Source organism: Melozone crissalis, unplaced genomic scaffold, assembly GCF_028551555.1.
Source record: "Melozone crissalis strain CALT ecotype California unplaced genomic scaffold, PUWL_Pcris_2 ptg000005l_1, whole genome shotgun sequence".
Taxonomy (NCBI): Eukaryota; Metazoa; Chordata; class Aves; order Passeriformes; family Passerellidae; genus Melozone; species Melozone crissalis.
The window spans coordinates 58,310,265-58,336,288 of NW_026535783.1; the positions used below are offsets into that span (position 1 = coordinate 58,310,265).

A 26,024-nucleotide genomic window follows, 5' to 3' on the forward strand; every position below is an offset into this window, starting at 1 on the left:
ATGTGAAAAGCAATCCACAACCAAAGATTTAAGCAAGAGCAGTAACAGCCCAGTTTTTCAACTTGAAAAAAGAAAGAAATATGATTTTCAAAAGGAAGATGGAAAACAATACAGAATCTCTTCTAATAAGTTCTGTATGAACACATTTTTCTCATTTCCTCTTTAGTGAATATATGTTAGAAAAGCACCAAAAGGTGCCACAATGAAGAGGCACCACCAGAATTTAACAGATACAACTTTGCATTTAGATCTAGCAAATAAGGCCAATGCTCTGCTAAAATTACAGCCAAAATGCTATCACAGAAGAATATGGTTGTAACTTAGGTTTTCATTTACAGAGCTGAGTAGCTGGTCAAAACATTTTTGAAAGGGAGACCAACATATCATCTAAGGGTTACACAGAGACCAACTATGAAAATGCATTCCTGGAAGTCTGGCTTCTATTGCATCACTGCCCTGTCTTTTCTTCCAAATGTCCTCAGATCCATTTCTATTGTTTTGCTCTCTTTGTATTTTAATTTTCCAGCTTTATGGCAACGTCTCAGAGGACAAGCTATTCCCTGTTTCATGTCCTAATTAGGACTCAAAGCAAAGTTTGCCAGTTTAAGATAACCTTCTTCATAGAGCTAAATGTCAGTCTCCCACTGTTCTCAGCCTTCTCTTAGGGCTTCTGTAGATTTTCTGAGAGAAAACATTAAAGTATCTTTCTCATGAACAGCTTAAATTAGCACTGGCAACATTTCGGAAACAACTTAGTTTGAAACGTTTTCAGTGGTATGTACAAGCAAGCATTTCTTCCACAAATATATTAAAAGTTAAAAACTGAACACCAGACTTGGAGTTTCCTTCATCCTCTACAGCTTCATTTCTTTACACTTTCACTTCAGGAAGTTCAGAGCTTTTTGTAAATTTGGGGTAAAAGGAAATTTTTTTGCCTTTGAGAAGTATAAATAAATAGGAGTTTTATCTTATTTTCAGAAAAAACAGTCAGGTATATATTTTGGTAATGGAGAGAATGTGTATTTTACCTTAACATTTGATTTCTTAGAGAAATTAACAACCACTCCCCATCCGTAGTCATCACCTTCATTCTTCACCTGGAAATATTACAAGATATTATAACGTAACATATATAACAACATCCTGGCAAGCACAACATTTTATATTTTTGGTATTTACAATAGCAGTCCTGGACTACTAATAATCATGAAAACAGTATTTATTTTAATGCATTACTGAATGCTTAGCAAAGAAACTCAAGTCAAAATTGGTGCTTGCATAAGTATGACATATGTAGGTAAACTAGCAGACATAAATGAACCTTGCAGATTTCACAAATAGGTAGAAATGAAAAACAAAACAAAAGAAAAATCAAATTACCTTTACTAGTCTTCCTGGCTGTAGAAAGGGCAAGCAGTACTTTGGTTTGTGAATATACTCTTCAATATCTTTACCCAGTTTTGCAAGCTGCTGGCGGATTCTGTAGTATATCACCACATTTTCTTCATTGGGAATTACAATTTTGTTGTACTGTGCTTCCAGATTATTGACTCCTATAATGAAAAGGAAAATGTCATGAAAATCAATAGCTGCACACAGATTAAGGAATCAGTGTTTCACTTTCAGATCTCCATGATTAATATTTTGTGACCACTTCTAGTACTAATTTTTTACTTACGATAATCCATTCTCTGGAAAGCTAGAAATCTGTAAATTTGTCCACTGAATTAAATACCAGTGTTATTTTCTTAAAATAAACAAGCTTGAGAAACTGGAAAAGGCTGGCACCCAATTATCCAGGGATAACTGATCTAGGTTTGCACAGAAGCCACATTAAAACTTGCAATGATTTTGTAGAAAGATCTACCACTGCTTTTTATCTCCTCCTACAAAAATAAGATTGCTCAAACATATCTCCTAAAAAGATATGTTTCAACAAGAGGAAAGCTGTTAGAAGATGGTCCTCCTAACTTGTTTTAGGCTCTGATTTATCAGTTGAAAATCAGTATTTTCTTCCTCCAACATTTTTATGCCTTATTTAAGCAAATCAGTTTTTATTGTAAACATTATGATTCATTCTCTTATTCTGGTATTATCACCAGCAAACAAAAACTAAGAACAGACTATAAAAAAATCTTTTTTTCCTCTCTACCAACTCATCCTCTTCATGCTGTTTTTGAAGGCTTGTAAGTGGCCTGGAAGTCCCACTTCACTGGGACTTGAGAGACAACTCGGGGAAGTGCTCCTTATTTTCACCTACCAATTTTTAAAAGAAATAAGCCATCCATTCATACTCATGGCATATTTTCTTCCTTAGCCTAAGTAGCCAATTCTCTCCTTTGTGTTTTTAATTGCAGCTGAAGGGATTACAAAATTCTAATGCCCAGTATGGTGCCTAAACTGAAACTGTCCAAGAACTATGAAAAATGTTCTTCAGCTCCATTCTTCTATTTAAACATCAATGCTGGAATGACAGAATAAAGATCCAGACATGCCAACTGGAAGAGGGAAATAGATACTATATTTAACTACTACTACACCTGCAAACTAACAGAAAGATAACTGAAACCCTCCCTCTGGTCAACATGTACTTACTCAGTGGAGTGCAATTAAAAGTCCCAGATCTCTCGGAATTTTTCTCTGTATTATAATTAAGTATTTCTCACCTATACTACTCTTAAATGCAGTGCACTTAAGTTCTTTTTACAGCTTGTACTGAGATACGAAAAGGTGAAAGATTTTCTTCCATAAGATTTTTTTTCCCTGCATCTCGAATGAGCCATGGGAAGTTTTAAATTGTTCTTCCTTCATCCCACCCTATAATTTAGTGATGTGACAATCATTCTTGTATGACTCACAGAGGAAAGCTCTCTTCATAAACTGATGGAACGTATCAGCATAGGTCCTAAGAACAAGAGGAAATTACTGAAACTATAACATGGCAACAAATAGTGCACTGGCAAATGTTGGCAGGGAAGACAAAACTGCACAGGTAAAAACTCTTAAGAGCATAACAAAGCATAATAAATATACCCAACTTTACTGTGTATTACGCCTACTCACATGAGAACATGCAGCAATACTTACTTTCCACTATTTCTGGAATAGTTCTGTAATGCTGGAACTGATAAAATGATTTTTCTAACATGTATTCAGGGTTAATTTCCTCCACTCGAAGTAAGTTCAATACCATGTTGTATGTCAGGTGGAAAGCACTGTTTAAGGGATCAGCTGAACCCTGAAAAAGATACAACTACATTTTTAATTTGAAAAAAAATATTAATTGTGGCATATAAGAACACATTGGATAAATCACAATGCAGTATTTCATATGAGGAGCTGCTTTGATTAATTGCACAATTAGTCTTAAATTTAGATTACATATTGCAGAAAATCCTAAACAATTTTATTATGCTGAACATGTAAAAGTATTTGTGCTGTATAGGTACATATCACAGCTAGGATATAATAAATTATATTTGAATGAAAAGGACAGGTAAAAAATTTAGATATTTCCAGTAGTTTACACTTTGGATGCCATCATATTAACTTGAAAGTAATAGTTACTTAGCTATTTAAAGGAATCTATTATTTTAACACTAGAAAATCACTTATTTGTAAGTCCTAAGATATACTGATTACATTGCTATCTAGGGAATTTTGTACAAAAATAAACAATCTGTTAGTTCTTTAACTTGAATTATGTCTCATTATAAAATTAATGTAACTTGCAGGTAGCTTGAGAGAAGTTGTGAACTCTCCTCTGGACATGGTCCTGGGCACCCTGCTCTAGATGACAGAGCCATGGTTTTGGAAAAGATGACCACCACAGATCCCTTACAACCCCCACCATTCTGGGATTCTGGGAAGTTAATTTTTTTTTTTTTTTTTTTGATAATGCAGTATGTACAGGTATTTTGATCAACCTAAGAATAAAAGATGGTGAGAAAGCATTACAGGGAACCATAATCTTCTTGATCCATTCTTATTTTTTAAGAATGTCTACTATTGTCCTCTGTCAAAAAAGACTACTGTACTAAGTAAATGCATCTTTGGTTCTGATTCATCATTGGCTGTTATTATGTTCTATCCAAGAGGACAACCTTGTTATTACGAAAGAGTAAACATTTAATTGATATGGGCTAAAACAACCAGTTATTCAAAGAACAAACAAAACACTTGAACAGTGTCCAAAGAAGATCTAGAAGAGCTGAACACACAGCCTCTCCAAGAAAGGGCAAGCCTGAGAAACTGTCTCTCACTTAAATGTCAGCACAGAAGGCCACCTTGATACACCAAATTGCTGAAATCAGATGAGAGAGATCCAACACTTCTGAAGTACAGAACTGCCCAACCACAGTGCATATAACCTTTCATCCAAGCTAGTTCCAAAGGAATGCGTATCAGACAGTCCTTCAGAAAGGATAAAAGGGAAATTCAGGAGTTATGAAATAGAAAATTAAAGCTTGTGTGCAACTAAAGCAGAGGAAAACAGAAGCACCAGACAGCTGGACAGAATATAGCAGAACAGCAACATAAACAGGCTCTTTATAAAACCAAGATAGATCTCACAAATATTTCAGAGCTCTTTGAAGGTGTTAACAAGTACGTGGATTACCATACCTCCCTGATTCCTGAAACGCTTATGACAATACACTCATCTCCAACAGTGTAACATAATTAAGTTATTAAGTGTTTAAATGATTTTTTAAAACTAAACTCTTGTGAATTCCTAAACAGAAAACAAGTGCAATCTCATTGTTCTGCAAAACAAAATTTCCCAGAGACTTAAAGAGGGCTGAACTTACAAGAAATGTAAAAAAGGCAAAGATAGAAAAACAGCAAGGTCTGATAAAAATTGTACTAGATGTCTGAAGCTATCCACAAACAACAAATGACAAAGAATAAAATGGCAAGTGAAATCTAATCTGAAAGTATAATAAAAGACAATGGGCAACAGTTTGCAATGGTTTTATACCTCTTATTCTCTTAAAATAATGTATATATGAAATATAGGAGATTTACTAAACAAGAATTGTCATTTCAACAAGGCCTATGAGTAAATTTAGTTATGATTAAACATTTTAAATAACAACTAAAATTTAACAAGAAAATAAGGATATTTCAAGACATATTTTTCATGCCACTACATGATTCTTAAATTGCACATATTCTATCAGACATTTTGGAAGCTAAGAAAGGCTGACACTAGAAAACATGCAACTCTGTGCCTTTAGTAAGCTCAAAAACTGCTTTACCTAAACCTTTTATCTTCTTGCAACCAATTTATCTGCTTTTCTTTATGAGCAGATATTTCCTTGTCATACCGAATTTAAAAAATCACTGGGTATTAAAAAAATTAAGTGATGATTTGTTTATATATGCAAATGCTGAAATTCAAATCCAGTGGTCTTCCAGATCAAAGTGTACTAGACTTTAAATGACAATAATACAATGCACACATTTTTCTTTCAATTTTAAAGGTAATGGCAGGAATTCAGATCCCACATCCATTTATGCACTGATATCAGAGTAAGAGACAGTTTGAATCCAAAACATCACAGGTAAAAGATTTACCGAAACCCCATTTGCTTTAAGTGAGACAGAGCTTTACGAGATTACCTTAAAAATGCTAGAATCCTACTCACTGCCTCATTATTTTGCCTCAGAAAAGAACACAATTGTTACAGAAAAGCTTTCAGCATATGTTTATACTTCGAAAGTAAAGCATGAATACATGTAAAACAAGTTTTGGATAAATCATGTTCTAATGTTTTGCTTCCCATGACCACTTATTCAATCATTCTAGATTACATCTCTGAGTGGATCATAAATTCACATCTACATTTTTACCTCAAGTGTTCTGCATCTCAGAGCAGAAGTACCTCTTAAACTAGACCATGAAATGTGTATTTAAAATAATACTGTCAGTTCTGAAACCACCACAGATGGGTTTCTAATAACTGAAATGTCTCACTAATTACAACATCAACAGTGGAGCTGAGGTGCTCAAGCTTCTACAGATGCCTCTGGTTTGATATATCAAATAAAGATGACAGAACTTCTGTTGCTGATGCTAACCAATACATAGCATAGCTTTTTTTTTAAGACCTGATGAAAGGATTATGTATATACCAACCTCCTGTCCATTTTTCTAAATATATTACTTATTCTAGGAAAGAGAAATTATCACTCCATAACAAGCTTGCCTCTCTATAACAAAAAATGCCATTTAAAGAACGGCATTTACTGAAGAAGGCACAGCAATTATGCCAGTGTCAGCTAACAATGGTCAGATTCTTTCCTACTGCAATGTCCACTGCCATATTCAGGCATCAGCTAAAAAAGTTGGAATACACTCACCAGCGTGCTATAGACACTAGAGATCTGGCAAAATGCTCCTGTGTGACTGCTCTGATCACACAATGAAACAAATCCTCTTTCCATTCCTGACATCTTGGAGGGAAAACCTTCACCCTGTGCTTGCAAGACTCACAAACTATTTCAAAGAATAGAACTGTGTGACGCTCCCACCTAAATGTGATCATTACGTGAGAAAACAAGGAATATACTGTAATTTACACAATTACAATATATACACAGAACACACCAAGACCAAACAATTTCTGCAGATTCACTTTAAACACTTTTTCTTAAAATCAGCAGAGTTCAAATATGAAGGAGTGATTTAAAAACAAAAAAAAAAGCCAGCTATTTCAGAGATTATATAAGCCTTACTTGAAAGGTGATGTTTGAGCCAGCTGCTGATGTGGCAATTTTATTTTAAACACATGATCAGCATTTTACCATTTGAAAATATGATCATTCATTCTATTAACACATAGCAGTTAAAACACAAATCCTGTTTTGGCAAAAATGGTGAATTTTCCCTGTTCCATCATCTCATAAACACATCTTTCTCCAAGTTTCAGAAACTCCTGTCTTCTCAGTGTTCTCTAAGTAATATATTTGAAATCAAGAGTTCTGAGAAGCTTATTTTATCTGAAAACTGAAACTGCTACTTCTTCAAATGAAACATGTTCTACTGTAGCTCTACTGTATTACACCTTCAGCACAGCCAGCAAGTTCTGCCTCATGCATTAGTCTTTACCTACTACCCCAGGCTACCAGGGACAGGAGCAATCAAATGAAGCCCTTCCTTCATTTACTCAGCAGCCACATCCAAATTCTGCAGCTGTGTTAAAAAACCTACCAAAATACAGCTGTTCTTCTATACTAAGTACACTCAGGGCATGAGTAGCCCATCAGCCTTTTATGGCAAATACCAAAGACAGCAATGATTATTGAAGAGACAGTGCTTACCTAAAGTCACCTGTCAGATACATAAGGTGCAGAGAAGCAAGTAACAGGAGGGGAGAGAAGATGAAATTTATTACTGACAGGAAAATGGAAAAGGTAGGCTTTTCCTTCCTAATTTACTTTCAATGAGTCTTCACAGTATAAAGTGTTCAACTATGCTGTATTTTGCTTATTGCCAAGATACAATAAGACATAAATCAGTTTTAACTTACATTTTCTCCATGATGGTTATCTCCTCCTGAAACCCCTTTTTCTGCTCAACACTTTTGCCACTGGCTCCCAGACTGATTACTTTATTTTCTTAAAAATATTGTGAAGCATTTAGTTCATCCTCTACCAAAGGGCCTCCTGTCAAAATACATCAACCTTCTCTTCACCATCATCTGCCTCAACATCTGTCTCTGAGGAAGCTTCACCCTTGTCTCCATAGAAAAAGCTCCACATTAGAGAAAGGAAGAACCACCAACCACTCAATGCAGAAGATCAAGTAAAAGCCTGACTTGAGAGCTACAAAAAGAGTTGATGAGAAAGACTACCTTGAACAGGCATCAAGTAGTCACTTTCAAATATGCACTGCCTCCATGACTTACTGCTGCTGAAGAATTACCATTCCAGTTCTCCAGACTCCTTTTCTGCAAGTAATCCTGCCTCTCATTCCTTCATAGAGGACAGTCCCCCCTCACCTCAAAAATTTAACAAGACTGCAGCATGAGATTATTTTTCTGAACAGTTTTTAGAAAGCAGATTAACTTTGCAAGCTTTTTCCATCCCTCTGGATGACAATTGCCTGGATACATGAGAACAGTCTGCCATATATCAACTAAATTTCTCAGAAATCAATGATGCCTTTTGCACATGCAACCACTTCTCATAAAATTTTAAGCTAACTTAACAGAAGCACCCTTTCAAGTTTTCTGAGATTTGGGCTATTAGATGTATGCAAAAGAATGACAGGGTTAAGTTGATAATGTTAAAAATCAGGAACATAATAATAAACAATTCACTACAAAAAATAATGTAGCCAAAAGTTAAAAAAAGGATGAGAATGTGAAAACTATAGCTGCCATACAGTGTTCACTGTTTAGCTATCAATAATTTCAGAGTGAATCCTCATCTTAACACAACCAAACAATCCAACAGGGGATTCCATACTGGTATAATAATTTCTTGCCCACATAAAGAAAGATATAAGGATTGGGATGAAGAAGAAGAAGATCAGTGTATGGAATTGATACAAACAGTATTTTTTCCTTTTTTACTGTTAAGACTTGGAAGCTCTGTCTAACTAGAGATGTGAGAGCTGTCATTGCTGCAATGGCATGTAGTGTTGAGCAAGACATACATTTGGTAAGAGTTACTCCTTCTGTTATCACTTACAGAAGAAGAAAAATATTTACATTTTTAAATTTGTTCCCATGAAGACCGAGGAACAAATTCTCCACATAACATTCTTGTTCTCCAGCCTGTCATGGGAACATCAAATGGCAAATACTGTCTGAAATGAATTAATTTGCAAAGGAAAATAAAGTATCTTTTACAATGATGAAATTAGATACAATATAGGACATAACTGACACCATTTTGGTCCAGTGACAGTTTCATTTACTTATCAATGTTTCCAGAAATAAATGGAATCAATGAGTTTCCAGAAAGAAAATAACAACAACACTTCACAGAAAAAGTGAAGAACAGAACAAACTGGTAATAACTAAAAGATCTTTCCCTTTTTTTGTCATAAGGGGAAAATAGGTAGACTTAAGGTGTCTGTAATAGCCACCATCACAAATTTCTATTAAAACACTTATTAAATAGAAATGAAAGTGACTGCTTGACATGCCTGTAAGCCACAGAAACACCTCTTGTGAAACAGCAACATGTTTTTTTCCATATATCAGTAATAAAATAATCACACAAGTATTCAGTCTCCCTCAGAAGTACAAAAAAACCCTATGCAGTTACACTGATAGCAGATTTACCCTGAGGTACATTAGCACAACAGTAAAAATCAATAAAAAACTCTACTGTGAGTTTGTTTTTAACAGACAATGGTACATGGCTATTTTAAGCACAAATTTATTACCAATCTGGCTCACTGCTTTGCCCCAAAAGGAGTTACACCAGGACAAACAGAAGCCACTGTGGGTGGCAAAATACTGCTCCTGCAGACTTTGCTGGCAAAAATACCTCAGGCTGGCATTCAACAAATGCTCCAGCTGTAACAAGAGACTTAAAAGGAAAACAATATAACTCTGTTTCTCCCACCTCCAAATACTACCTTCTCAAGTTAGTTTTGAATGATGGAAATTTTTAGTCATTTACCCTCTCTCAAACAGTAGGCTACTGTTGTAGCCATCATTAGTTTTACTTCAGGATGCTAACTCCAAGTTCTGGTCTTCTCCTTGTTTTTGGAAAAAGCAAATAGTATCTCAATCTTCAAGAACAAACTAGCTGACATCCTCAACATATTTGCCACTATAGCTATCAGGACAGTGACATATTAATCTTATGACACTTTACAACTTCAGTAAATATGCAGCATGTTTTAACTTAAAGGAAAAGTGTACTCTAGCAAAGACTACCAACTTCTATAAAATGCTAGTATCAAATTAAATTTTAAAAAGTACCTTCTCATCTGTTCATCTCAAACCTATCCTTTTTGTTTTAAGAATATGAGGGCAAAGAAAAAAATCTAGTTCAGCCAAAATGCATTCACATTCGCAGTGATGAGTTTACCAAAGTAAATTTTCCAAAAATCTGGAGGAAAACTGCTTTCCACAGAATGAACTAATAAAACTTGAAGTATTTTGTGGTATTAAAGCAGTAACCACAATTAATAAATATAACCTATTAGCTTAATCCTACAGGCTCTTGAAAATCCTGAGGTGAAGTTCAAGAATGACAAGACATTTTACACACCATTTGATGCTCCTCATTTTCCTACATTTTGGTTGCAAACATCAGCAAGAACAGCTATTTGCTGTTCTCTTCCATCTGCTGGCTTGCATAATTATATACAAAACTGTGACTCTTCACAAAGGTGTTGGATTATCCATCTCCCTGATCTCTGTGATTTTATGCTAGAATCTTGCTGACTATAAGGCAATTCAAAATTAAGGTTAGACTTAAATACCTTCCTGAATCAAAGCCTGGAAAATTCCTGCAATGCATGCTTCATAAGGATAAGAAAAGGTTGGCACTTTACAGTAAAAACAATTACTTCGCATTAAAATTTATTTTTATCTAAATTCATTTTATAAAGTATCCTAAATACGTGTTTCATTGTGATTCTCATCCATGTCACAACTTTAGAAGAATATTTTACTGTCCTCAAGCCACTAGTAACAATCTATTCCTTTAGATTTTGCAATGTCTTTTCCCACCAGTATTAGTGCCTACTTCCAGGTGAAGTATTTCTCTCCTGATGTAGGATTTGGTAAATTTCTCAACTCCTGAGGTATTTTTTCCCCCCTAGAAGTAACTTCTGAGTCAAACCAAAGTACCATAGCACAATTAAATAGCATGCTAAGCTGATGTTTGCAGAGAAAACTTTTGAACTGTCTGAATTACTGTCTAGCTCATTTGTCTGGTACAATAAAACTATTTAAGAATTAAAATAAAATGCAATGAGACTTCTAATACAGCAGCATAGAGGCCAAATAAGGCCAGTACAGCCAGCTCTATAAAATGAAGGTCCTGCCAAGGAACTAGATGTAGCTAGTGGAGTGTCTTCTACAGCTTGGCATTGGGGCACTTAATGTTCCATACACAAAAGACAAGAAAGTGTATTAAAGTATTTTTTACCTTAGCAGACAAATGCATTCCTGTATTACAAATAGTGTAGCGAGCAGGGCTGGGGAAAGGACTGGCACTGATGAGGTGACACCTCAGGGTCTTGTGCTCAGTTCTGAGCCCCTCACCTCAAAAAGGATTTTGAAGGGCTTCACCATGTCCAGAGAAGGACAACAAGGCTCATGCAGCATCCGGAGATCATGTCTTATGGGAAACACCTGAGGGAATTTAGGGTGTTTTATCTTCAAGAAGTGGAGGCTCAGGGGAATCCTCATTGCCTGCTACAACTGCCTGAAAAGAGGCTCTTACTAAGGTGAGGTCCAGTACCTTCTACTGTGCCTACAGAGAGGAGACCCAAGGAAATGGTCTTAAACTGAGACAGGGCACATTCAGATGAGATATTAGAAACAATTTTTTTCACTGTTAAGGTGGTCAGGCACTGGAACAGGTTGTCCAGGGAGGTGGTGGAATCACCATCGCTGGAGGTGTTCTAGAGGTATATGGATTTGGCACTGGGTAATATGGTTTAGTGGTTTAGGGCTTGCACTGGCAAATGCTGGGCAGACAGTTGGACGTGGTGATCTTAAAGGCCTCTTGCAACCTTGATGATTCTATGTCTTCTTTGAATTTTTCAGTCCATCTTTCTCTTCCTGTGATAAGGTAAGTGGATGCTGTGATAAGGTAAGTGGATGCAATGCACTGATAGCTCAAATTCAAAAACCTACTTACGTACAACATTTTCAGAGTACAATCACTCATTCTGATAACATGATTAGAGATTATGTTAGAATCTTATGATCAAGATTTTTGTCTTTTAGAGACATAACAAATTATCAATGTTGAGTAACTCAACTCTGTCTGTAGGAATGCATCCTTGTAGCATGGCCAAGTTCCAATGGGAGAGATGCTGCACTGGTTACAAAGGCTATCTAGCATCAAAACTTCCTGCCTAAGCTAACACAATAACTTCCTACCTAAGCAGCTTTTAAGTAAGGAAAAGAAGATTTTAAGAAAGGAAACAAAAAAAAAATTCCTATTGAATACTTCTTAGTATCACGCAAATGTGCAATTACAATTTACCATCTTCAGAAAGCTGCCCCAATAGTCTCTAAGCATTTGAGTTTACAGATTCATGCAAGCCACCAGTTTACTAACTACTCAGTGGTCAATTACATGCTAAGGATAAACAAAGAAAGCTACTTACACTGCAGAAGACAAATGTACATTACTGAGTTCAAGAAATATTTACAGAACTCCCTTGGTAAGGACTCCAGCTAAGAATGGAATGCTGAATCTAAGTCTGGAGTACTGTACACAATGTCGCAAGAACAGTGCCACGGCCAAGCAGCACAGCTGCAGCAATGCTGCTGGTACCAAGTCGCTCAAAGCTCTCACTTCACCCACCACAGCAGGAGGCAGCTGACTACACGATTCCTAGATGTTTTGCTCTAGTGTTCAGGAAATGGTTTGGATCAGACACCCCCACATTAGGGTTGAAGAGCTATGACAAAAATGTTCTATCTAAATGTTCTGTCACTCTCAAGAAGGCTAATTTATTTCTTCTGGAGTTTTTCCTATAAATCTTTAGCTTATCCTGAAAGCAGAATACTACCATTAGCCATAACCATGATCTTACTAGCAACAAATACCATCAGTAAGGAAAATCTGAGACATACTTAATGATGACTATGAATTGTACATATTATGTAAATATAATGTATAATATGTAACTTTAGCCTGTACTGATTTTCTTGGCCTGTTTGACAGGGAATTTCCTCTAGATGCTTTGTATTTAAGGACGAAAATAAGAGGGGTTTTTTTTGTGCGATACTGCTCATTTCACATAAGCTTACTTTTACTGCCTATATAGCAATTGGCTAAGTAGTTACAGAAGTTACAGAAACATCAATATCTTCATTGTAGCCACTTCTGACCTTTTCCAGAAAATTCTAAAAGTCAATCTTTCTTACAAGTGAAGTAGTGTCAAAAATTAATGAAATACATTAGTTTATTTAGATCAGTGGGGAAGAAGCAAAATTTAACATAGCAAGTGATTATTTTTCCCATTCATTTCCTTATAATTCAAAAAGAGGAAAAATCAAAGGTCTTGTAGTTTCAATGAAGGAAATATTGTTTACTGTTTCCTAAAAATCTAGACAAAACCTGCAAAAATAGTATAAAAATAAAGTAAGCGATCTACTCCTTCTTCCTCCGTCTTAACTCACTCAAATCAAGTTCTATAGTTCTCAGACTACTGAATTTTCAAACTTTAAAAAAACCCCACTTTCTGAATGGGTGAGCTAATAATCTCTTAAAGTATGAAGATAAATACTTGAAATACTGTTTTTTCTCTTAAGCCATTATCAATTATTTAATATAAATTAACCTTTTTTGGGGACTTTTTATAAATATTATTTATAAAGATTCTCTTTTGCTTCTCCCATTTTGCATATTCTCTTTCTTTTCCAGCTAAAAGTAAGTATGACACAAAATTACGTCTGTTTTCTTCAACAGCCTTAAAAACTGACAAAAACACAGTTAAAAAACTTAGTCTTCATACATCTCAGAGATGTGCACATGCATTAAGAGTGCACGTGAAGAAGTAAGTGTTGGTACAGTCCACTGACAAAACACAAATTAAATCACGACAAGAAATTAACAAAAAAATTTAAGCCTACCATACTATGAATATTTCTAAAATTTATTTTACTGATTTCTGAGTAGTTAGCTATAATGCAGCATTCATGAAAATTCAGACTTTAAGGAGGTAAATACCACCTTCTTGATGTACAGAAGGTACATGTAATGTACGTATTTTCAGATATACTATAATACGGATTAACAGGTAGCACTGACAGATGAAGACACAGACCAAGAATCCACATCGGCATAATTAACAGCAGCCACGTAGGTACTTTTCCCCTTGTTCTTAATTTGCCTGAAAAAAAGCATTTGCATCTCCTTTCTTTTTGGCAACAACTCCATGCCTTTTGTTAACATAACTTGACGATGATTTGAGATGATTCCCACAATTTATACTAAGTCTAGTAATACTCCAAATGCTGTTTTAACACAAATGACCTGCTACTTGCACCAAGGCTACAAGCTCCTAAATAGAGTGCAGTGTAACTCCCCAAGTTTTTTAATTTTAGCATTTCTGCACAATTAATGTAAGCAGCCTAAGACAGGCAACTCACACAACAGGTGTTTCTTTGTGGTTATTTTTGCCATGGAATTTAAATAGAAGCGTAATGAGTACCGTGTTTCATATTCAAATTATAAAGCAAGAGGGTATTATTGTGGTAATCTGTACCAACTCCCATGAGAGTTTGGGGAAGTCCTGTAATTTAATGCCCATCTCAACCATGAGTGATTTTTTCAATCTCTTAATTTCCAAACTTCAATATTTTCTGCAAGAACTGTCAATTTCTCCAAAGCTGATTTTTGCACACTGACAGCTACTTCACTCTTCTTTATTCTATGTACCTCATTTTTGTGTGACCTGGTCCATTTCATCTATCACACTGACAGTCCATTAACAAAGTTTTATTTCATTACAGAACCAAATAATTTAGTAACTCCTGTGAAAGCTAAAAACTTTTCTTAGTTCATCATAACGCTTAAACTGATGGCAGTCAGCAAGAAACAGACTACTTCAGTAGTAGTCCTATCACCAGGAAAACGGCACAGAGTTCTACTTGTCCTGCCTGATAGCCCTTTTATACAAAGAAGGATGATACTACTTTCATAGAAATAAGGATAATATTAGTCTTCTGACTTTGTTTCACAATACTAACTCCTATGAGAATTCACTAAAAGCTACTTTTAGGAGTTGTCATCTCTTACCTGCATGATCTTCTTGTCTCAGGTGAATAATTTTTCCACATATCATTACTCAAGTGAGTATAATCTTCTGGGAGAACAGAAACAAAACAATGTCTCTCCTACCTTCAAAAGCTGCTTGCCAATGGTTGGACTCATTTTTTCATCCACCATAAGAATTACTATTCCTCTGTCATCCATACCTCGGCGTCCTGCGCGACCTGACATTTGAATGTATTCACCTGAGGATATCTGCAATAAAATGAGAAAAAGAAATTAACAAACATCAAAAAAATTGCAGGAACTCATACTGTGCTGATTACCACTGCACAGTAAGTGACATGATGTACAAAAAGAAGAGTTATCTCAGTTCTCAAACAGTTATCACAGATAGACTTCATTAGTCATACTTACCATGAAACAACAATATAAATCCATGACTATGAACAATGTAAGTCAGCAGTAAAAGCTAACTAATACTCTTATAACTCTGTATCCTGGGGCACCATTTTTAGTAAGCACAAAAACCATTTTACTAATGTCTTTTATAATGAAAGGTTGCTGAGCATGGTGGAGATACAACAGATCTTCAACATACTGATAATGCATCTCGGTCATCTTCAAATAATGCATAATTTCATTCAGGTTATTCAAGAGTAACACTAATACATGATACTGGCTAAAGGAGTATTTTTATGCCTTCTGACTGTGAAATTGAAGAGTTTAAAAACAACTGGGACATGGACAAGAGGCAGCTACAATTGTTTGCCTATGTCTCAGCAAGTTATTAAACAAGGGTTTTGTCACCTGTGGAACTGCATTATCAACAACTCCTCAAGTTTCACCTTAGGTCAGATTTTAAAAACTACTTCAGCAAACTGTGCTAAATAATTTCAGAAGTTCCACACTTCTTCTATCTCAAAGCAAATTCATTCTTATATAGATCTTACAGACACACAGTCAAAATGAATAGTGAAACTGAACAGCCTAAAATAAGGTTGAAGAAATGTTTATTTCATAACTTGCACAGGTCAATTGTCCGTTCAAAACAATTTTCCCACCTTCGAAGGATGAGCCTTAAAGAGGTTCTTATAAAGCTTCGCTGTGATGACTTGTAAGGCCTCATTTTTATTTTAAATAAACCACATACCAAGTTTTAATGTCTAAAATTTTGTAATTATGCAAAAAAATCCTGCTGTAAAAAAACAATACTCTTGCAAAGTCAATGACCTCTTTTCTTGAGTCTGTCAATATTAGTGATCATTATGACAGGACATGAAGCCCATTTATTCTTCAGAGTTCTCTGATACAGAATAAAATATCTGGGTATTACAGTTTTGGAAAAGCTGTGCAGAAGTCCTAGAATAATCCAGTGACTGCTGCTAAACTGTATTTAATTCCCTTTTGATGTATCTAATAAACAACCTCATGGATAATCTGAGGAACCTTGTTTTCCTAAATCTGTGTATGAACTATGAATGGATGAGACACAAAGATTTTTGAAAGAAAAAGTATTTACTACTACATTGAGGTGAACACATTAAGAGTAAATTTAATCCTAATAAGGTTTAAATAATTCAATTATTCTACAGAATCTCTCTGTCACTTACCCATCGGAAATCTTTTCCATCAAATTTACTGGCACTTGTAAACAGCACAGTTCTGGCTGGCATATTAATTCCCATAGCAAAAGTCTCTGTTGCAAATAAGGCCTAAATAAACAGACTGAAGTTAAGCAAGCAAAAAAGAGGATCTCAAGCAAACATGAAAATAGTCAGAGATTGCTACATAAAACCTCTCTGGATTTTAATATATCTGTGCAGTCAATACAGGGAACACAGTCATATTCAATACTTAAAAACTGAACACAAACTATCTTTCTGCCTTTCCTTATTTCTCCTGGGAAAGCAAAAAAACTAAATAGATGGGTCCATGTGAAAAACTAAGAAAGAAAACATAATGGAGTGCAAACTATATTAATCAATAATAGTAATTAATTTCAATATTAAAGTTTGCAAGAAGAAAACAGGAGTTAGCTATCCAAAAAAACCACCACAGCTTTCACCTAAGGTTACATTTTTCTGAGTATTTGTCCTTAGTACAACCAACAATCAGCTTGGTAAACATCCGCAGTCATTTATAGGAGAAAGATGTAACATAAAATAGTTGAATAAAGTATTTAAGTTAGACACTGAAAGTTCAAATACTTGTAAATAAAAGCAGGAACACTTAAAACTACAGCTGCAATTGTGTAGATCTCTACTGTAAAACTAGCATATACCCTGAGCTAAGGCATGCTTGGATTTTCAGGATTACCAGCCTCATATTCACAACAAACTACAGATGGACTTGAAAAATACCTTTATTAGGCCCTCTGAGAAAAGGATTTCTATGGTTTCTTTTAATATAGGAAGCAAACCACCATGATGAATACCAATTCCTCGCTTCAGAAGGGGAAGCACATGTTCAACCTGGAAAGAAAGATACAAAAGACCAGCAAACAAATTTTAGCATTTGTTACTAAAACTTGTATGGAAAGCCTCAACACTGCCCTTAGCATTCATGTAATTCACTATTCCCCAGTTTAAAGTAAAATAACTACCTGTTCAATCTAGTAGTATTTTGCTTAGAAGCTTGTATTTTTCCACTGCAGAGATGGGAAAACATCACTATGCATAGGCATGATACAATAAATTAAATTGGAGATGCATCAATACAATGCAGCTTTTTGAAAGCCTCAACAATCAGTAACAGGTAAGGGCATACAGCACTTCCACTTGAACTATTTCCAGACTTTTTAAACCCAGGTCTACCTCTTTACAAACTCTCATGTTTATTTCAACATAATTGGAAAAAATGAAACAAGGGGTAGGAACTCCACTGTTAATTCTGACATACATCATCTGCTGGAATTGCAAGTGGAAGGAATCCTTATCGCCTCTTTCATAATGACAAAAAGCAATGCAGGAGATACTAAAACCTGGCGAGACGAATTAGATTATCCAGTTTTATAATTTCTGTACCCACCCCCTACACAACACCCACAACTTTACAAGTTGCAGAAAACAGGACAGCAGCAATTCAACTCTATTCAAAAGAATGTTTTTCAAATTCCACTCACCTGAGGAAGCTTTTTGTCTTCATCTGAGAGACAATCAATTGCATTATTGAAGACTTCTTCAACCATTTTTTTTTCTTCATCTAAGAAGGCAATTTGTCAGTTGTTACAAAATGAAGAAGGCTAATGCCAGATGTAAATAAAGTGGTACCACATTCTAATATCTACGTAAGTGTACAATAAAAATTGAATGGAATACTGTGAAGTCTACACAAAACCACCCACATCTGGTGAGGCAATCAAGACTTCAATAAGACTAGAGGAGTCAGATGGTAACCAGAAGCAGAAGATCAGGAAAAAGAAAACTAGAACAAACCTGTCATAACAGTTCAAACATCAGCCACTTTCAAGCCTGGGATTTATCAGTCTTATGTGCTCCCTATTTCTTAAATCTGTGCTGTTCCTCTACTACCTACTAATCCCTGTCTGCACGGATATAGAAGCTCTTTCCTGTTAACTCTTAAAAGTTTACATCCTTACCACTAAGTAGTACAAATATCAAGAATATACACTCAAAGGTGTGCTTCTGAAGAAAACATGAAAACACACCTCTGCATTTACACATATCTTTAAATTTTCTGACAGAAATATCTGCATTATTCTGCCACACCAAACCAAAATGTGCAAAGACTGGAGCAAATATGCAGGCAAGAACCTTGAACAGCTCACAAACACGAAACAGTACAACAAATTTACAAAAAAAATCCTTATTTTTGTTAAAACTCTAGATTTCCAAGAAGCACTGAGCTGAAACTTACTTGCAAAGCTTGGTCTTAGCCAAAATTTAAAAAATCACCTTTTTTTCTGGTTTTTACTTTGAGAAGCAAGGGGAAGAAGGAAATAAAGAAAACTGGATTGCATTGTTGAGAAAGAGCAGACTAGTGGTTTGTTATACAGTTGTCTGGACTTTGCAAGGATAATTTCTAATGAATGTAACATGAAAATTTTGGGAAATACTTTTTTATGATCAGTCTTCTCCCACTACAGAGAGAATCTTCTAGGAATTCTGGTGTTATTATTACAATAAATGGCATACTGGAGCAAGAAACAGAGTTTAAAATCAAAGAACAGTTTGACACTGTGATGATGACCAATTACTCTGTGCACCAACACCTTCCTACAGAATGCAGCTCAAGGCACCAGCATAATAAATGAAAAAAGTGGTATGTATTTTCCTCTTGGTTCTACACAAAATGTTCAACAGGAAAAGTAGTATTTCACATCAAACTGAATCTGTGAATAGAATACAAATGGATTTATCTGTACCTGTATTGAAATCCAACTTTGTCATCTGAAGTGCATAGGCTTCACAGTCTTTCTTACTGAAGCTGAAAATAATCACAGGTTGGAAATTCCTTTCCATGATCATCTTCACAATCTTAAAAACATTTGAAGGACCTGCAGAAAGATTTCATTAATTTAAATTAAATTTTACAACAAAAAGTATCTTATGGAGTAATTGAGACACAAGCACAATTTGCATAGAATTTTGAAAAAATACATACCAAAAATTACCTCAGAATGGGTTCAAACTCACCTTTTGTTCCTCCTTTCCTTCCTTTCTGATCCCCTTTTGCTAAGTCTCCTGCATCTCTAAGCACCTGCATTGCGGTATTAAAATTATCTTCTCTGAAATCTCCCTAGACATAAAGCACAAACGTTGTAAATAGTTACTTACACAGCCCACTTAAACATACTTAGTGCTTTGCACAGTCAGTACCAATACCCCACATATACACAGGTAAGAGGACAAAAACAATGCATAATGTATCAAGAGAGTTTACTAGGCCAGTGTCACAGCTCAGAATTGCACTGGTGTGCCTCTGCAGTTAACGCTCATTGCTCTATCCACCACCCTACCCACCGTGCCAGACCTGGTGAATGGCAGAGTATTAAAACTGACTTTTAGGAATCTCCACACAAAACTACACTGCCCAATGAAGGAGTATTTTCAAATGCTGCACTACTGTTTGCAGCATTAGTAACTGCTGAGTGAGCTAATGATAAATCTTAAGCAAGTTTTTAGTTCAAAAACAGCTAAAGAAATGAAAATATTTTGTCCCTCAACTAAAGTCAAATTTACATGCCACTATGTTTTATTTTGAGCGAGAAATAGTACAAGGAACTTCAACTACTTTGCAGATTTACAGAAAGCAGTATGAATTATAGAAAACAAACAAGGATGTGGGCACTTAAGACATCTCAGGGAAGTATTACTCAGCTGATTGCATGACATTAGATAACAAAACCAATTTCTTGTGTAAGACTCCAAAAATCTAAAAGCAGTTCAGAGATATACTTAACAAAAACATCCTTTATACTGCCTATCCAAATTTTGCAAGAGCTCAAGCTTTTCACTATTAAGTGAATAAAACAATCTTTCAGACAAACTGAGCATTCCTTACATTTTCATCAACAACCAGATGGAGTCCATCTCCTCCTGCTGGAAATATATAATGCTGCAGTGGAGTAGGTCGATAGTCAGTGTAAATCACATGGCAAGGCTATAAAGAAAAAATTCACATAAATATTTCATAATTGCACTGTAATATCACTTGCATGATGAAAAATGCAATACATTACTATTAAAATACAATCTCCTAAAATCAGAAAGTAAGGCTTTCAGAAATGAAGATAACAAATTTTCTTTCTTGAATATGGATTTTGTACTAATGACATAGCTTAAGAAAATGAAAGTTCACAAATGTTTTAGAATACAAGTTGGCTACAAAAATTTCTCATTAATAAAAGTAAAGACAGACAGTATTTCTTTCAGCATTACTAAGCAGGTTTGAAATATTAACATCTTCTAAAATCAAAGGAAAACCTGTTAATGTGTATTTTGTAGAAAAAGCCTGAAGCATTATTGAAACACCTAAGAAAGGTTCACAGTAGACCTTCACGAGCATTTAAGGTTTTGATGCATTAAAAAAGCATGTTTAGGGAAAAAAAACCCCACTTCCTTTAAACATTAAATATTACATAAATCTGCATTTAAAAACCTCACAATCTAATGGTCTGGAAAACAAAGTCAAGGCTTTGTGCCAAACTTAAAAAGACATTTTTTATACTATACTCCCTTCATTACAAACAACATAAGGATCAATTGCCAGAATATTTTTAAAATTGGACCAACTTCCTGTTGATAAGAAATTCCCCAGTTCCAATTCACAAAGTCTTTGCTATAAATGCGTATCTTAGAAAAAAAAATGGAATAGAATTTCAAACCTAAAGGTCACAGGACAGGATAGATTTCTTAAATAACACTTCTCTTACTTGCTTGCAACCATATATAGTATTTCCTGTGAATTTAAGGTTTGCTTTTGATTTCTACATGGCCTTTTACAGAGCTCCTCAGCCAAATTCACCTAATAACCTCTTGTCTATCAGCCCTAAGAAAATCACTGTATGTTCACCATGTTTCATAATTCAGAATGTTTCCTTAAAACAGGCAGGTACCTAAATAATTGTGGAAAATAAACATTAAGAAACAGTTCTAATGTTGCCATTCAGAAGAACCAGCCAGCACACCTGCAAAAGTAGGAACACAGCTAGAGAAGCCAGGAAAGCACGAAAATTACTAAAAAGATACTCAGAGGCCCAGTTATCAACCAAACACACAGTATTAAGCCACAAGACAAAAAGCACAGAGGCACAGCATATTGGAAATATTACCTGTTTGTGAAGATGGCAGATCCATTCAGCAAACTGACGGGCATTTGGAATAGTTGCAGAAAGGAACACATAATGTACATTATCAGGAAGCAAAATAATAGTCTCTTCCCAAACCACACCACGTTCTGAAAATGGAAAAGCATATGGGAAATGTATGTGATCAGAGCAATTTCTCATTCCTGAAGCCAAAGACCAGCAAGCATGCTTAAAAACAAATAAGACAAAAAAATAAAACAAATCTTCTTTACACAAGTGGGGTATGTCAAATGCATCAAAGTCATTTCTGCTTTGGTGAAGAAAATACAAACTACAACAGGTAATTATGTCAATTCAGCCAGAAATAAATTATGAATTATTTATACAAAAAGATGACAGATTTTACAAGGGAAAATTAGACTTCACTCTTCAAAAGAAAAAGAAATTGTTCTTGGGGAAAAATTACCAAGATTTGAAAAGAAAAATAGTATATACAGGATACCTGTATCTCTCATGTAGTGAATTTCATCAAAAATAACCCATGCGACTTCACGCATAACCTCAGAACCTCTGTAAAGCATACTTCTCAAGATCTAGAAAAGGAAGTAAAAGTTGAGTCCCTCCATGTGAAATAACAACAGTCATGTTACATGGACATCAGTAAGAAACTGCCAGAATTTCTGGTTCACTTTTACATGGATATATGAAATCATATCTTGCAAAAAACATAAAAGCATTTAAAGATAGGCTTTGAGATTGCTTTCCAAGTTCATTCCAATCTAACAATCTCACTACCTGACAAAAACTGTTTTCTCTGAAAGGAGAAACGTGAAAGAATGAGACAACATATTCCTCCAAGCTTCCACTGTCAGGTAATTGCTACAGCTCTATAGATCTACTTCTGCCAAGACGTCTTTTTAATTCATCCTAACAGATAACTGCCCTGTGATTAAGGGGACATCTTTTGTCAGAAATCAAATCATTCAATCTTTTTAATATTTCCCTACCAAAGTCATGCCTGTTCCTTTGAGGTAAAGGTAAAGAGGAAAATTTCAACTCATGGCTGCATTTCTACAACAGAAATACAACAAAGCTCTGTAAACAATACTTTGTTAACAAAGGTGAAAAGCTACCTATTCCCAGAGTTCTAGCACCTACTGTGAACAACTCAGCTATCCTTCAATGATTTTGCCCTCCTTATTTTGCCTTTCTAGAACAAAATACTGACCACAGGATTTAGGAAATCAGACTTTCAGCATTTTACATGACAGAAGAGTCAGTGTCTTCAGCACTCAGGAGATTAAATTCTGACTTTCTCCACATTAGAATCAGAAGTTCCCAACTTACAATTCAAAACCACAAATTCACAGAGATTTACCTAACTTTTTAAATAATCAAAAAAAAGTTAAAACATTCAAATGAGTCATAATGAAATTTTGAACATTTTCAAGTGTAATTAGGCCATTTTAGTCTTTTAAAAGTAGACATCCCCAATCAAAAAGAGAAGAAAACACCGATCAAGAATTAATGCCTGTCTTACCTCAGTTGTCATTACCAAACAAGATGCTGTAGGATTAATGGTGACATCCCCAGTCATCAAACCAACATCCTGAAATTCTTCATACATCTCACGGTACTTCTGGTTACTCAAAGCTTTAATTGGACTTGTAAATATCACACGCTGCTTTTCCCTCAAAGCCAGGGCAATTGCATACCTGTATTCAAACAATATCCATATTAACTGCTGGAGTGTATTACTTCGCCTTAGAACAAAATAAATTGTGCAATTCAGAACACCAAGAGAATGATACACAGCATTTGAATCCATGCTCTAATACATCTAGCACTTCCTATCCAGATTATTAAATTCAGTGCAACTACACATGCACCTCTGCAGAGTGAAAGCTCTTTAAAGACCAAGTCAGCTGATTTTTATGGAAACAAGAGTACATGTAGTTGTAACTGTGTCACAACAAAACTATTATTATTTGAACCCATGCTCTAATCTATCTCCATGTACATTTCACTTCTTATTTCAGGTCTGAATCAAATCCTGACAGAGAAGTTGCTCACTAAACCAAACCACTGCTCCTAACAAAGCAAAAAAAAAAACACAGAAGAAAGTTCTGACTTCTTCTAGCCAGGAGCTAGAAAACAAAGGTATTTTTTCAAGATTTACAGAAATCTGTACTGAAGAAACTCCCATTTCAATCTATACAGTAACAGCTTGACAGTTTAAAAATAAAAGCTAAACTTAATCACAAATTAAGCCTTCCACTACTCACTAAATGATGGAAGATGTAATTTTGATAATCAAGAATAGACAATTCAATTCTAACACTGGTGGACTAAATATTGTATCAAGAAATTGCAACACAACAGCTACTGAAGGTTCAAGAAAGTGACAGAAGGGACATCACACTATTCTTTCATTAGAGCTTGTTAGAAAAGTACTTACTCAGCACAAACAGTTTTACCAGCTGATGTGTGAGCTGACACCAACACAGACTGGTTATTATCTACACAAAGAATAGCTTCTCTCTGGAAGGCATCAAGAATAAATGGATACTCCTAGAAGAAAAAAGCAAAAACATTACAGAAATTTAAGACAGACCTACATCTAACTACTCTTCTGACTGTCCTAGTGTGCAAATTAGAGTCAAATTAAATCCTGGAGACACTTGTAATTTCTGCTGATCTTAAGCCACTATTATGCAATGACTTTGTACTTAAGTATTTTTATATCATACCTAAGATCTTTGCTTATGTCTTGTTGTCATAGCAAATAAAAATCTTGCCCTGATGACTGAATTTTCACTCATTTATCAGCTTAAGAAGAGAACTAGAATGCTGCCCCTGCCTGATGTTACAGAAAGAATATCATAACAGCCTATCCACCTCATTCAAACACATAATTTTTTCTGCCAAATTTTAAATAGAGAATTTTGCTTCTTACAGACCATCTTTTACAAATCTTACTGACAAAGTACATAATTTTTCCCTCTACTCTCACTTACTATGTAAAGCACGTACAAAAAGAAAAATAAATGGAATCTGCCACATACTTTTGCAGCTTTTCCAGTTCTTGGCTTCAGACCTGTGAATTCTTCATTTGCTGGAAGCGCAACCTATTAAAGATATTTAAAATAAAAACCGTTGCAGATTTCTGTGTCCACAGCAGTGACACTTCTGGCAATGTGAAGTGTATGAAAATCAATTTGAATTTCTGTTATCCTGTTTCTACAAGCTCATGTGTCAAGGGATTATTCCTTCCTCTCAAGAGCTTTTCAATCAATCTTTATATTCTCCTACCTAAGCAGCATTGCTTCTCTCACTCCTCTGATAGCCCTACTGTCTTGTCAGAGACATTTTTTCTTCACCTGCCTTGTAACAGTAGCTTTTCAGCCAAAACACCATCAAGTGCTCTGGCCAGTGAATATTCCAAGCAATTACTGAGCTCACATTGATAATCCCTTTCCAAATACACTGTATTTGTGCTGGTAACATTCCCATTCCGGGCCAATATCTATTATTTATTCACTTTAAATATGTAAGGTCTCTTCAGTCACTAAGTGATGGCAAACCTTTAACAGACATCTCAAAATAACAAAAAATTTACATACACGAGCTTTAGAACCCTGTGTATCTACAGTTCCTTCATTATGTAAGTCTGATGATACAGAGCCCTTGAATGTGACCCTAACTAACTTGAGCTAGCTCGAGAAAATAGCACAGAATATAAAAAGACCATAACAGTATAAGGAAGTTAAAATTTACACATTTGATTTTCACACAAACTCTTTCTGACAGTCATATATGGATGCAGGATGCTTCAAGAAAACATTAATTTATGAAAGCATTAATAGTTTGCATTTTTCATATTTGAATTTGTATTTATGTCCATCAACACAATTTGAAAATGGATAGCTTTTATTACTTTGCACTTGAAAAAAAGTAATTTTCCATTTTTACCAAAACGTATTTTTCAACAGTAATCAGCTTTAGAAGAAAGTCTTTCCTACTTGAACCAGAATACAAGAATACTTCAATGCACTGATCACACTACAAAGAGAAAACACATTGTACCAACCAGTAGATTTTTCTTCTCAAATGCTCTTGGGTACCTTACAAATACAGAAACCAATCAATATTACCACCAATTCTTTCACAATCACTTATTGTATTGTAAGTATGATTGAAACTCCTTCTGGTAAGATACACTACTAATTTTCCAAGTGCAGTTTGTGCATGCTTAGTCAGATACAGACTTCAAACTCCTCGCAGTCTTAAATACTGTATGAAATACTGTATCTGCTGGAGTGCA

General features: G+C 35.1%; 1 protein-coding gene across 2 annotated transcripts in view; it reads right to left on the reverse strand.

Annotated features, from left to right (window-relative positions):
• MTREX (Mtr4 exosome RNA helicase) overlaps window positions 1-26,024 on the reverse strand; it is a 41,813-nt gene that overhangs the window by 12,967 nt on the left and 2,822 nt on the right. For both annotated transcript variants that reach the window (XR_008483305.1, XM_054282221.1), the window contains exons 4-18: window positions 24,766-24,828; window positions 24,159-24,271; window positions 23,241-23,415; window positions 22,203-22,293; window positions 21,725-21,849; window positions 20,455-20,553; window positions 19,587-19,689; window positions 19,316-19,447; window positions 18,053-18,132; window positions 17,292-17,402; window positions 16,542-16,643; window positions 15,058-15,183; window positions 3,088-3,238; window positions 1,381-1,553; window positions 1,029-1,097 (exon numbers count right to left, since the gene is read on the reverse strand). Coding sequence is in view for 1 of the 2 variants with exons in the window: in XM_054282221.1 (XP_054138196.1) it covers window positions 1,029-1,097; window positions 1,381-1,553; window positions 3,088-3,238; window positions 15,058-15,183; window positions 16,542-16,643; window positions 17,292-17,402; window positions 18,053-18,132; window positions 19,316-19,447; window positions 19,587-19,689; window positions 20,455-20,553; window positions 21,725-21,849; window positions 22,203-22,293; window positions 23,241-23,415; window positions 24,159-24,271; window positions 24,766-24,828 (1,713 nt within the window). In the remaining variant the exon portion in view is untranslated. The remainder of the gene's footprint in view (window positions 1-1,028; window positions 1,098-1,380; window positions 1,554-3,087; window positions 3,239-15,057; window positions 15,184-16,541; window positions 16,644-17,291; window positions 17,403-18,052; window positions 18,133-19,315; window positions 19,448-19,586; window positions 19,690-20,454; window positions 20,554-21,724; window positions 21,850-22,202; window positions 22,294-23,240; window positions 23,416-24,158; window positions 24,272-24,765; window positions 24,829-26,024) is intronic.